The 13,413-nt window shown below is 45.4% G+C and overlaps 1 protein-coding gene across 6 annotated transcripts in view; it reads left to right on the top strand.

The window, feature by feature from the left end:
- The window catches only part of LOC139057418 (uncharacterized), a 222,565-nt gene that overhangs the window by 134,346 nt on the left and 74,806 nt on the right, over positions 1-13,413 (top strand). For 2 of the 6 annotated variants that reach the window (XR_011512773.1, XR_011512772.1), the window contains one exon: positions 1,211-1,487. The exons of 2 other annotated variants lie outside the window; for them this stretch is intronic. Coding sequence is in view for 2 of the 4 variants with exons in the window: in XM_070535642.1 (XP_070391743.1) it covers positions 8,862-8,948 (87 nt within the window). In the remaining 2 variants the exon portion in view is untranslated. Of the gene's footprint in view, positions 1-1,210; positions 1,488-8,820; positions 8,949-13,413 lie in introns of those variants that run through there. 2 more of the 6 variants (XM_070535642.1, XM_070535639.1) reach the window with 1 other exon arrangement.

The following is a 13,413-nucleotide window of genomic DNA, read 5'->3' as shown; positions in this document are numbered from 1 at the left end:
TAATCGCCTGCAAGTCATTACTTACTGTTATGCCTTACTTACAATTTTGGTAACTTGTTTCACTTAAAAAAATATTGAAACATTGTTATCCGCTTCAAAAATGTGCCCATGCTCCTTGAATCTCCTGACTCTGTGTTTGAATTTCTTTTGCTGTCGAAATCGGGTGGTGCAGTTCCTTGTGTTAGATATCAGATCCTAGCTGAGTGAACCAGCGGCGTGCATGTATTGTGTCGTAACACTGTGATAAATGCACTGCTTCTGATTGAATTCAACTTTGTACACACATATATATATATATATATATATATATATATATATATATATATATATATATATATATATATATATATATATATATATATATATATATATATATATATATATATGTTTCATAAACACGTGTACAAAATAACATTGCTAAACTGTTTATATGTGCAAGGCGCCAAATACAAGACAGACGAACGATATATATATATATATATATATATATATATATGTTTATTAAACACGTGTACAAAATAACATTGCTAAACTGTTTATATGTGCAAGGCGCCAAATAAAAGACAGACGAACGAAGCCCACACGGGACAACCACGTAGGCACAACGAGGTTAAGCCTACGTGGTTGTCCCCTGTCGTCTTTCTCGGTCAATTCTTTTATTTGGCGCCTTCGTTGTTATCAAGTATAACAACCTCAACCACCCGTAGGTCCTGAGAAATTGTTTATGGATGTTTACTCAGATGCATTATAGTTTCATTATGTGAATCAATATAGGAAGAAAGAAATACCACCTTTATCCGCACTGCACTATCGACGATATCACTAGAAATCTTATTGCCTACACGCCTGTATAAAGGTACCTGCTTATTTGCAGGAACATAGCCCTACCTCAAGGTTGTCTGACTCAAGCACACTATAGTGACAGGCAAATCTCGAGCTTCGAGATCACCAATTCAGCCTATGACATTTAATTAATCCACAGAGGAAGTACTTGAGGAATTATTTTGTGCACCTCTTATGCCCAATTTTGCCTTCAGTGAAACCATCTATTTGCATAAAACATACCTTGCAACGTTTCTAGAAAGGACATCTAGCACTCGAGATTCATTATCTATATTGTGAATCTCCCCTCCTAATTGGTAGCTTTATACATCTTTAATTGGAGAAAGCTGACATTGTTGGCACCATGCCATTTTCCCATTACCTGCAGTACTCGGCGCTGCACTAAGTTTCCTGGGCCTGTACTTGGTGCGATTGGCGGGATTCAGGCAACATGGCGTAACCCCAGGGACCCCTGCTGCCTGGGTCCATGGCATGATTGGCAATGTTGGACCCAACTCAACATTTGCAATGTTGCAAAGATTCGGCGCCGTGGGTTTGACCATAGGAGATCTCCTCTGGGTCACTAATATTCTTTATAGTTTTATTTTAACAATTCTATATTAGACACACTTTTCTGTCTAAATAAATTGGCGTGGGCAATTAAACAGACCATGACTCACTTTGGAGACAGAATAAGTGAAGAAAGGGGGCAGACAATGTCGTCCAATGTCACCTCCCGGCGGGGAGTTATTATCAACAAATCTAAATACTTCAATTACTTACCCCCTCCCCATTAAAATGCTGGGCTATTGTGAGTGAACGCGGCAGGTGGCAGAATGTGATTAGCCAGTTTTTAATAAAGCTCCTCAATTCACTTGTTTATGACCCGTTTCCAACTGAGCATTCTTCGTCGTGCATTTTCTGCAGACAGAACCTTTGATAGCGTACATGTTTTTCGTTGACATAGTTGCACCGAGGAAAGTGATACCATTGCCTTCCAAAATGCATCAGGCGTGTTCGTTGACGCCTTTTTATCTCAAGTTTTCATATTCCTCAATTTTAATGACTATTGTTACGCCCAATGACAAGGCATTTCTTTTGGTTCCTGTGCCTCGCAAATTGCTTTTTATCTACTATAAATCGTGTCTTGCACCAGCATCTTATTGGGGCGGAGGTAATGAAGGTATTTAGATATGCCGATTTTCAAATTCTTTTAAAACAACATTCAGTTACCTCATAAGCCCTCTCTAGGCAAACCTTTAGCGACTTTCTGCTGTCTCGGCAAGGGAATGGTTTTTATTTACGAGTCACCTTCCCCCAATTCTTTGCGATTTTCTAATGTCGACATCACCATGCAGAAGGGCCATGCCTGCTGGCTTGACGTGACTCAGGCAACAAAGCAATTGCTGTCATATTGACACGTGTACTTATCTTTATCGGACGACACGTTTTGCCGCCTAGCAAATGTTATCGCACAGCGCGGGACGCGCCTTCATTTATCCGAAGTTTCTGGAAAGTTGTCGATGCTTCTATCCGCTGTCTGTTGTCACCGAACCTTGTGTTATCTGATATCATCGCTTGACGCGAATGGTGTAGAACTTTGTAGAAGGCACGCGGATCCCACCGATTAGTCTGGAACATTCGACGACTGCTGTATAAAAGCAGACGCGCTTGACCCGCTGATGAGATTTACGACGATCGCCGACTGTGTTCGCCGCTCTCGTTGTGCTTTATGTGTAGCGTGTTTTGTGGGAACAGGTTCGCCCAATAAAAGCTAGTTTTTGCCTTTCACAGTATTGATACTGTGTTCTTTGACGTCACGACCACGTGACAATATGAATCGGCGCTTCTAAGACTGATAAGATGGCCATAGCTAAACTCTGCCTCGAGTCCGCTCTTGTAGGGTCGTGTCCTCCCGCAATGCAGGCCAGCTTTCAAAATCAATTGGATCGACTGGGTTTTCCTACTCCCTTCTTGTTGTCGCTGCCGAGTCTCCCCTTCAAAAATTCAAGAATGACGTGCGCTATAGAAGGGCTTAGCAAGCGCAGATAATTGTGAGGCCGGAGACTTCGTATGCATCGCGTTACCCCCAACTTAAAGAAGGTTGCAGACATTGGGTGCCAGTCGTATTATATGCGCCACGCAAGCTCGCCCATCTATGTGCCCACACATACTTTCTGATGGTAGTAAGAAACGCGGTTGCAGTAAAAAGCACGCCAAGCCGTACACAAAGTATGCCACCGGAGTCGAATCTGCGATCCTGCTATCTTGTGGCAAGACATATGTAGGCCAGACTGGGCGATGCGTAAATGAGCGTGCGCGGGAATATGCGCTATCTTTAAGTGGTAAAGACGGAGAAGATTTGCCTACACATTGCAATTCATATCAATGTGAGCCACGACTGGACAAGATACGGATTTTTGGAAAGAAAAACGGGCACCATGGCGCGTGAATTCTTAGAGGCCTTTCAGATTAAAAACGAGGTTCGTCAGGTATTAGTGATACATGAGTTTTACTCTTGCGTGCAGAAAAGGCGGCTTTTTTCTACGTGGCTTTTATACGTGGCGCGAATATCGGCTTTGCCATTCTGATATAGATCCAACGCTGGCCCGGGACACACAATCCGTCATCAATATTAACATTGGCGTTCAACCAGACAGGAATTATTCCAGCAACTTTCCTAGAGACTTGCCAACAGTCACAGACAAGTGCCATCCTGGCACTTGATACGAAAAGAGCGTTTGACAACGTTCTGCATAAAAATATTCTTCAAAGCCTCGCCGACACCAACTGTGGCACCAGAACCTACAACTATGTCAAAAACTTCTTATCAGCAAGGCAAGCCACTATAAACTTCGGTGGAATAAAATCAGATCCCATCACTCTAGGCCCGCGAGGAACTGCGCAAGGGGCGGTACTGTCACCCCTTTTGTTCAATTTGGCTATGAAAGATCTCCCAGACCTCTCCGAAATCCCGGGTATCAAACACGCATTGTATGCGGATGATATCACTGTCTGGTGCAACTCGGGGAGTGACGCCGAGATCGAGGAGCGTCTTCAAGCAGCAGCGGACACGGTGAACCAGTACGCAAGGGAAAGAGGCCTCCAGTGTGTGCCGGAAAATCCGAGTTGCTCATCCTGAAGAACCCGAGGACACCCCTGGCGCAGAACATCACGGTGTATATAGACAACCACTCAGTACCGAAACCCACGGAGATCAAGATCCTAGGGCTGTATATCCCGCAGGGGCGACAGAACACCACCACTGTGAAGAAGCTTACAACATCCACCGAGCAAATCCTCCGGATGATGCATCGTATCAGAAATAAGCACCATGGCATGAAGGAAAGGGATGCCATCCGCTTAGTGCAGGCTTTCGTGATTTCTCGGATAATGTACGGGACGGCATTTCTTAACCTCTCCAAGTCGGAAACAGAAAAGTTGGAGACACTGATCCGGAAGGCCTACAAGACGGCACTGGGGCTACCAAACTCCACGCCAACGGCAAAGCTCATGGCTCTAGGAGTACATAATACCCTCAAAGAGATGTGGGAAGCACAATGCCTCTCACAACTCAATAGGCTCGTACTCACAAAACCAGGTAGAGATCTGCTCGAAAAGATCCATATTAATCTGCCCTATACGATAGACCAAAGGGAAGAGGTACCACGTGATGTGAGGAGACGCATCAATGTGTACCCCATTCCGCGGAACATGCATCCCGTATACAACATCTAAAGGAGAAAAGCAACAGGGGAAGCCCTGCAGAAGAAATGGGACGAGCAACCTAACACCCTCTATGTGGACGCCGCAGGGCCGAAGAATGGAGTGATGACTATTGTGGTCTCAATGCCTTCAGGATCGATGGTGAATTGCGCCTCGATGAAAACTTCCAACCCCACTCACGCAGAGGAAGCAGCTATTGCATTAGCTATAGCATCTAACTCCAACGCCGATGTGCTCACTGACTCCCAGAAAGCCTGTCGCAACTTCAATATTGGATTAGTTCACAGGTCAGGGTTGTCATTGCTGACTAAGCATCCACCCAGCCAAGCCTCAGTCATCTGGTTTCCCGGTCACCTGTAACTACCAGGAGGAAACGAAGCCGCTCACAGGCATGCCCGAGCTCTTCTTTACCGGGCGCCTCCCCCTGATGACCGTGAAGAGTGCTGGGACTTAACTGCTTTAGCAGTGTATGCTGACAATCTCGCACCATACAGAACAGCCAGAAAGGAGTACCCAACACCACATAAATCCCTAAATAAGTTGCAAGAGAACACTCTTAGGAGGCTACAAACTAATACATACCCAACGCCAGCTAAGTTACACCAGTGGTACCCTGCACTATACTCCCCGCAATGCCCACACTGTGGAGAGGTAGCTAATCTCTACCACATGGTGTGGGCTTGCCAGTTTAATCCCATAGTTTAGCCCATTCCAAATCCTTCAAAAGAGCAGTGGGAGGCTATTCTGCTCAGCGATGATCCTGACCGTCAGCACTGGCTGGTGGGGAGGGCCAGGGCAGCAGCAGTAACCAGTAGGCTACCGGAATAGGCGGCCCACCCACGAGTTCTACGAATATCCCGCAAAAAAGATGTTTTCAATCAATCAATGCCAACAGAGCTAGCAGCCGCCTTTTGTAAGCTGTACTCTAGACCTCTACAAGCCAGCTGGTTAATGCACCTTTCATTTACGGTTAGTCGCCACATTGGTAAGTACTGATGTCGCTGTGGTGTAGACATTCGATGTCCAGGCTTTCTTCAGCTTTGGAGGTACTATAGTTAGCTCTAATGACCAACCTGGAAGGTTGAATTCCTATTTTACATGTCACTACAGAAGCACACGAAATGCAACTGCAGTAGGGAAAGTTTCACTTTCACTGTGGTCAGTGTCTTTCTTGTGCCATGTTAATTCCCAACTAGATGAGTTGTTGTCAAGCCCTGATTTCAAGTCACGCTAGTATTGCACATACACCAAATTGATACTCATTTAAACAAGTGATAAGTAGAGTGAAACTAAATACTTTTTGCCGATACATGGCACCAGTACCGAAATAGTTATCCGAGTGGTTATAAAGAAATGTATTTGTGCTCTATGTATTGTTCTCCAACTCCTCATAAGCTGCGCCTTGTAAACTTCACGAGACCAATTTTTTCCTTAAGCCAATGCAAGTATTAGCATTTATAGGGATAAAAGTGCATCAGCACTAACCAACTTTAATGTGTACCAAAGTTGGTAATGAAACATTACTGGAGGCTTTCATACGAAGTATGACATCTGCCGCTACGCATCTGCAGCAGGAAAAGCGACTTTTCATTATTCCCTTTTAATTTTAAGAACCTATGTCACAACTTATACAAGTGCAGCAGCAGAGCCTAAGCAAATCCTGAGTGCACATAATGCATTGCAGACCACTCGTTTCTTTCAGCTATTCTCAACGTTCGAGTGCCATGCATGTAAATAGTTTGATTTTCAGAGTTAGAAGGGACCACTGTTTTGTGATACTAGTGGACCAACATTAGGATACTATACCATGCATGCACTTAATAACCACGTCTGTCTGAAATAGTGAACAAATATACGATCCTATTTCCTTTGTTCCACAGATCATGAGTAGGTTCCACTGCATGTGCGTCTTTGGGGCCAATAGACTTGCACTGGTATCAAAATGCATGGATCCATATGCAACAACCACATATATCATTTCCATGACCGAATACAGCCAATAAGTGCCACTATCACTTCAGGTAAACTGCAGTCTAAACGGTTCCATGTAGTATAATAGCAGCAGAACTGAGTGTGTGGAGAACGTACTTTAGTGAAGATAAAGTTGCACGCAGAAAGGCTGTTTCCTGTCCCTAAGCAGACACTGCCTTGCATAATGGCTTCTACATGCTTAAGAGAGCAGTAAAAAATGCAGTTTATTTCACAAGCACAAATATGATTCAGTATGGTTGCTATGAACATGAGTAATATAGTGGGTCCTTAGTAATTGCATCCTCTCTACAGAAAACTTAGAAATGTTTATTATGAATGCAAAAAATTGTCTTGGTTAAAATTATGGTTGAAATGCTTATAAATTGCGTACAGGGACCAATTATGCTTCTTTATAGCATCACTAAATGCAGTAAACTTTATGTTCAAATAACGCAAATAGTCTAGAGAATAAACAGGCTGACTTCGACGTTACTTTAAGCCTGAACGGATGGACAGGCGCATTCACAATTCCCTCTTGAATATATCTTTCTAGTAATAAGTTATTCTAGAAGACTTATTTTGCTTATATCATGGCTCCAAAAGGTTTATTGTCGCGGCAAACACAACCGGCGAACTTGCGCGCTTCGAAACGTGCGTACGAAATCTACGAAGAATCGTTTTCCGCGCGCTCCATTTGTGGTGCTGATTACGCTAAAAGGGGTTACATATGCCTAATGAAGCAATTATACCCTCATCTTCTCTGAAGCGTGGCGGGAACTTCCGCACGAACAAGATTGACCCTGTCACCCCGCGCACCCTCTGCTCACGTTATGCACTGCCGAGCTCACCCCCCCCCCTCGCCACGTCTGATTCATTGAGGCTTCTCTTGACCCTCCTTGGCAATGCCTTCAAGCTTTCGACTTTTTCTAAATAATTGGATTCACAATGGCTACAAGCATGTGGCTTGGAGACATCAGTCCTATCCAACCATCGCGAAATCTAAAATATCGCTTGACATAGCTCCAGCTGCTTCTAGCCTACTCAAGCTGCACCAAGCTAGTTAGCAGGCAAAGTTTTCTTCCTAGGACGGACCTGCAGAAGCTTTCATGAGAAAGACTCGCATACCTCCACGCATGTATGAATTTGTATGAATTTACCGTATTATATGCGGCAAATTGACACTTTTCTATAACGAGCGATAGTACCAGGTAATCACTGAGCTTCGAGATAACCGACGCAGCGTATAATTCTCAATCAGGCCACAAACGACCTCGATTAGGGTAAATATTATGAGCACCTTTCGTTCATAGTGGTGCCTCTAATCAAACACTATATTTGCATTAAACACACCCGGCAGAGGTTTCTAGAAAGGTAATCTCAACGTTGATTTAATATGACTGACACGAGGTGGGTGCACGCCTATCCTGTTCCTGTTCTGAACGATACGCAATAGAGACGCTTCTCACTCCACGTGCGCGGTCATACTGCGCCAGGTCGTGCTGTCGTCCTCGGAGGCTGCGCCGAGCTGAAGGAAAGCTACCCTGGTAGCACAGTCTTTGTGAGCCATCATGTCGTATAGCGGCGTGTTACAGCGGTCTCTGATACTGTTGTGGCACCCTTGATTTGCGGGAGCTGCGGCTCATGCGGATCGCGCCGATTGCGTACAACAGTCAACGCCAACGTAGCCGTCTAATAAACGCTTTTCTTCAACTCTGGGCATTCTCCTTGCGGCGCTCTGTCTCGCTCCCTGTGGAGACCTAACGAGCGTCCGCTTCGGGCACACACAACACACGTGGCTGAGTTGGTCGTCCGCATGAGGGGCTCGGATCCTCGGACCCGTGCGAGGGTCTACGCGACAGTCTGTGGAGAATCGCGTCAGGGAAAACCACCTCTGCATGGAAGTGACGATGTTTTCATCCTTAATAAATTTGCTACGTTTTTAGAAGTCTTTCTTTTTCTTTTTTTCATGAATCGTTAGCATTTCCTTCATTGCCGTTCATTAGCATGTTGTTAGTCGTTAGCACTGACATGTGCTTCTGCAACGTAATTTTTAAATCGAAGATATTGTTGCCTGCTATCCCGGGTTGTTGCAAAAGTTGAATTTACAATAAGAGGCTAAGACTTTTCCTTTTGGTGGCGACACTCTTGCAGCAAGAAATTGGAGAGGGAAGGGAACTGGCGCAAGGCAAGTTAAGATAGCGTCGGCAATGACGTCGGCGCAGACAAATACTGCGACTGTCCAGTATGCGCCTATTGCGCGGTTGCTCCCCTTTTAGCGTCTTCCGCTGCTGAAAACGGGCCCGACGGAGGGCTGCAGGTAGGCTGCTTGTAAGCTTGCGTCGATGCTTTGTAAAGACTCTGCACTTCTAAACGACGTGGAAGACGTCGGCCCGCTTTTCGATGTTGCACCTCAAACAGCGACCTCGCTCGTAAGTGCTTTTTGCCTTTGACTAACTGCCTCCGCTAAAGGCCGGCAGATCCCACGCCCTGTGGGATCTGCCCGCATATGCGAAGCACTGTGCGAGGATCCTGCCATGTACACACAACGACCCTGAGAACACCAAGACGTAGGCGGCTGTTTCATGACCTACTTGACGCACATGTCACGATATTCATGTCATGACCGCTCATTCATATTCTTCATACGCATTTGTCAGAATATGCCAGTTTTAGTACATACTAAGTAAACGAAAGATGCAGTGGTGGCGTAGAGGTAGAGCATCCACCTCGCGTGCAAGTGGACCATGGCTCGAATCCCGGTGCCGCGCAATTTTCCACCGGATTAAAAAAAATCAGCGTGCTGATAAAATTGCATAATCAGGCCAGGAGTGCGGCATGATCCCGGTGACCAGAGCCGGTAACGCATTCCCTCACCAGAGCAGGATTGGTCACCCTGGTGCAGTACTTGGGCACAACCTTCTATATGAATACAACAATCAAACCCCGGCCCTCAGTCCCCAGCAGCTGCGAAGCAACTGACCACGGCGTCGGTCAGACCTGTGACGCAGGAGAGAGTGCTAAGAATCCCTGGTTCCATACAGGCCGCCATTGGAATCTCAACCTGGCAATGTTTAACGCTAGAACTTTATATAGTGGGGCGAGTCTAGCAGTGCTACTGGAGGAATTAGCGGGCAGTAAACGGGATGCAATAGGGCTCAGTGTAGTTAGGAGGACAAATGAAGCATATACAGTGCTAGAAAGCGGGCCCATCCTGTGCTACCGAGGCTTAGCGGCGAGACGAGAACTAGGAGTCGAATTCCTGATTAATGACGATATAGTTGGTAACATACAGGGATTCTAAAGCATTAGCGAGAGGGTGTGAGGTCTTCTTGAGGCACCTAATAAGTGGTAAAAATTGAAGGTCGTACAGGTCTACGCCTGCACATCCAGTCATAATGACGAGGAAGTCGAAAGCTTCTATGAAGACGTGGAATTGGGGATGGGTAAAGTCAAAACAAAATGCACTATAGTGATGCGCGACTTCAATGCCACGGTATAGCAAGAAGCAGGTGGGAGACAAGTCACTGGGGGAATATGGCATAGGCTCTAAGGATAGCAGAAGAGATTTATTAGTAGAATTTGCATAACAGAATTATATGCGGATAATGAACCTTCTTGAGCAAGTGAGATAGACGAAAGTGGACGTGGAGGAGCCCGAACGGCGAGACTACAAATCAAATAGACCTTATACTCTGTGCTGACCCTGGCATCATACAAGATGTGGACGCGCTTGGCAAGGTGCACTGCAGTGACCATAGGATGGTAAGAACTTGAATTATGCGAGACTTGAGGAGGGAACGGAAGAAACTGGTACATAAGAAGCCGATCAAGAAGTCAGCGGTAAGCGGGAAAATATATTAATTGCGGATCAAGCTACAGAATAGGCATTCGGCTTTAAATCGGGAAGAGGATCTTAGCGTTGAAAATATGAACGACAATCTTATGGGCATCATTAAGTAGTGTACAACAAAAGTCCGTGGTGACTCCGTTAGACAGGATGCCAGTAAGCTATCGCAGGAGACAAAAAATCTGATCAAGAAACATCAATGTATGAAAGCCTCTAACCTTACAGCTAGAATAGAACTGGCAGAACTTTCCAAGGTAATCAACAAGCGTAGGGCAGCTGACACAAGGAAGTATGATATGGACAGAATTGAATATGCTCTCAGGAACGGAGGAAGCCTAAAAGCAGTGAAGAAGAAATTAGGAATAGGCAAGAATCAGATATATACGCTTAGAGGCAAAGCCAGCAATATCATTACTAATATGGATGAGGTAGTTCAAGTGGCTGCGGAGTTCTATAGAGAGTTATACAGTAGCAGTAGCACCCACGACGATAATCGAAGACAGAATAGTCAAGAGGACTTTGATATCCCACCAGTAACACCCGAAGAAGCAAAGAAAGCCTTGGGAGCTATGCAAAGGGGGTCGTAAGGCACAACAGGGGTGAGAAGACAGCGCGCGAAAAGATACTCGCCGTAAGCCCACCTAGACACTGCTGTCTGAGCAGATTTCTTTCAAGATAAAGCCCACGCGTCTGTGCGCTACTGAAGTACAACGCCCAGCTTCCCTCCCCTGTCCCGGTGTCATGCCCGCGACGCATAGTCCCTGGAAAACTTTCAGAGTACCGCAGTGGTGCGCGCTATGCCGGTAACAGTGGGTGGCAGCGGCCATATGCCTTCCAGACCACCGACGCGTTGCCAACGTGCATTAAATAAGGCACGGATTTCCGCCGTGCATTTCGCTTTCCGTTTAGCGAAACTGGATTATTTTTGTGTTTCTTCGAGCGGACAAAAGAAGATATCGAAAGTAATGGACGTACTGCGCGGAAAGCGATGAAACTGCATTCAATGCGTGGCGATGGCCTCGACGCTCGCGAACTCTCCGTCGCTTCATGGACGTAGTCTTGCGTGGAGTTCTATGTGCAGAGCTACAAAATACTTGCATGCGCTCGATGAATTCACTTAAAATGTCGTCCACTTGCCAACTGGGCTGTGACATTGTGCTGCAGCTAGAAAACGCAGCTTGACAGCCAATGAAATGTGTAGTTTAGGTTGCCTTCACAGTGCTCTTTCACGTCCATTGAAAGTACGTAAGCAAGCAGATGTAAACATTCGTTATTGGTTGCCGGATGATCTGTACAATCGGAGCGAAGTGCACGCGGTAATCGTTATGTGGATTTCTAAATCGGCGCGTCATGCATCGGGGATAAAACGCTAGTAGTGGCAGCATGCCGGCAACTTCGCGTTTTGCGTCTAGTGACGTGTATGCGAATGCGTTCTTGTAACGTTGTCATTGATTTGTCATATACGCTCTCTGAACGCAACGTTCCAGGTTGTAATATTAAGAGCTCTGTATTCACGCCAGACGCAAGCTTGTTTTCGTATACGGGTAGAAAAATTGTGTGCTTATCAAACGTATTTTTGTACCATTGATAACATCATACTTGTAGTGCACTTCCAGAACTTTTACTCTATTCTGGAATGCTATCTTGTTTCTTCTTGACGCTGCCAGTACAGCCCTTCTCGAAGCCTACCTATATTTTGCGATCTTACCTTTTTATTGCAGACCATTTAATCGAATCCGATGATTAACACGAAAATGTGCAGGTTACAAAGAATTCTCTGACTTGCATCGTGTTGTCAACAAAATTGGCCTCTTAAGACAAGCATAATATCACAAAATATATGTGGGGGCAAACAAGAGATATTTATTTCACAAAAGTAGATAGATGCCGACAGCGAGTGGGGCTATACTAATTACAACCAAATTAGGAAGGCCTACTAAGCTTGAACAAAGGCATTCCCTCAGCAGAACAGGAATTGGCCACCCTGGTGCAGTATTCGGCTAAAACCTCCCTAATGATATTTACAATTAATTCACGGCCCTCAGTCCCCAGCACCTGCGGAGCAGTCTAAGGCGGTGGTCAGACCTGCAACGCAGCAGAGGGTGCTAAGAATGTCTGGGTGACGACAGGCCGCCAATGGAAACTGACCCTGTCAACCTTCAATTGCCTAACTCTATCAAGTGAGGTTAACTTAGCAGTACTGTTCAAGGTACTATCAGGCATTGTTTGGGATATCATCGGCCTTAGTCAGGTTAGAAGAAATGGTGAGGCTTATGCGTTGATGAACAACAGTCATGCCCTATGCTATAGAGGTCTGCCAGATAAGAAGTAATACGGAGTAGGATTCCTAATCGATAAGGACATAGCGGGCAATATTGACGAATTCTACAGCTTTAATGAGAAGGTAGCAGTAGTCGTAATCAAACCTAGTAAGTATAGATCATAGTTAGCACAAGCCTACGCTCCTACATCCAGCCAAGACGATGAGGAAGATGACGTCAATGCAAAAGTGGGGGAAAAGCAGGCGGGTGAACAGGCCATTGGCAACTAAGGCATCGATTCTAGAAACGCTAGAGGAGAGGTGCTGGTAGAATTCGCAGGAAGGAATAAGCGGAGAATAATGAACACCTTTTTCAGGGAGCGTAGCAACAGAAAGTGGACCTGGAAAAGCCCTAATGGTAAAACAAAGAATGAAATGGATTTCATACTTTGTGCCGATCCCAGCATAGTGAAGGATGTAGAAGTGATAGGTAGGGTAAAGTGCAGTGATCATAGGTTGTTGAGGGCTAGGACTCACTTCAGTTTGAAGAGAGAAAGAGTAAAATTGGTCAAGAAAACACAGGTCAACTTAGAGGCAGCAAGGGTAACAGCAGACAAATTTAGGCTGGTACTTGCAAACAAGTTTGCAGCCTTAGAACAGAGAGATGATGATGATGACATACAGCTAATCAATAAAACCATAACGAAGCTGGCTTCAGAGGCAGCAACCGAAGTGGGAGGCAAGGCACTAAGGCAAGCAGTAGGCAAGGAGACACTATCTATCCAAT

Source organism: Dermacentor albipictus, chromosome 3 (genome assembly GCF_038994185.2).
Source record: "Dermacentor albipictus isolate Rhodes 1998 colony chromosome 3, USDA_Dalb.pri_finalv2, whole genome shotgun sequence".
Lineage (NCBI taxonomy): Eukaryota > Metazoa > Arthropoda > Arachnida > Ixodida > Ixodidae > Dermacentor > Dermacentor albipictus.
Note: the sequence above shows the minus strand (reverse complement) of the source record. Positions and strands in the feature narration are given on the sequence as shown.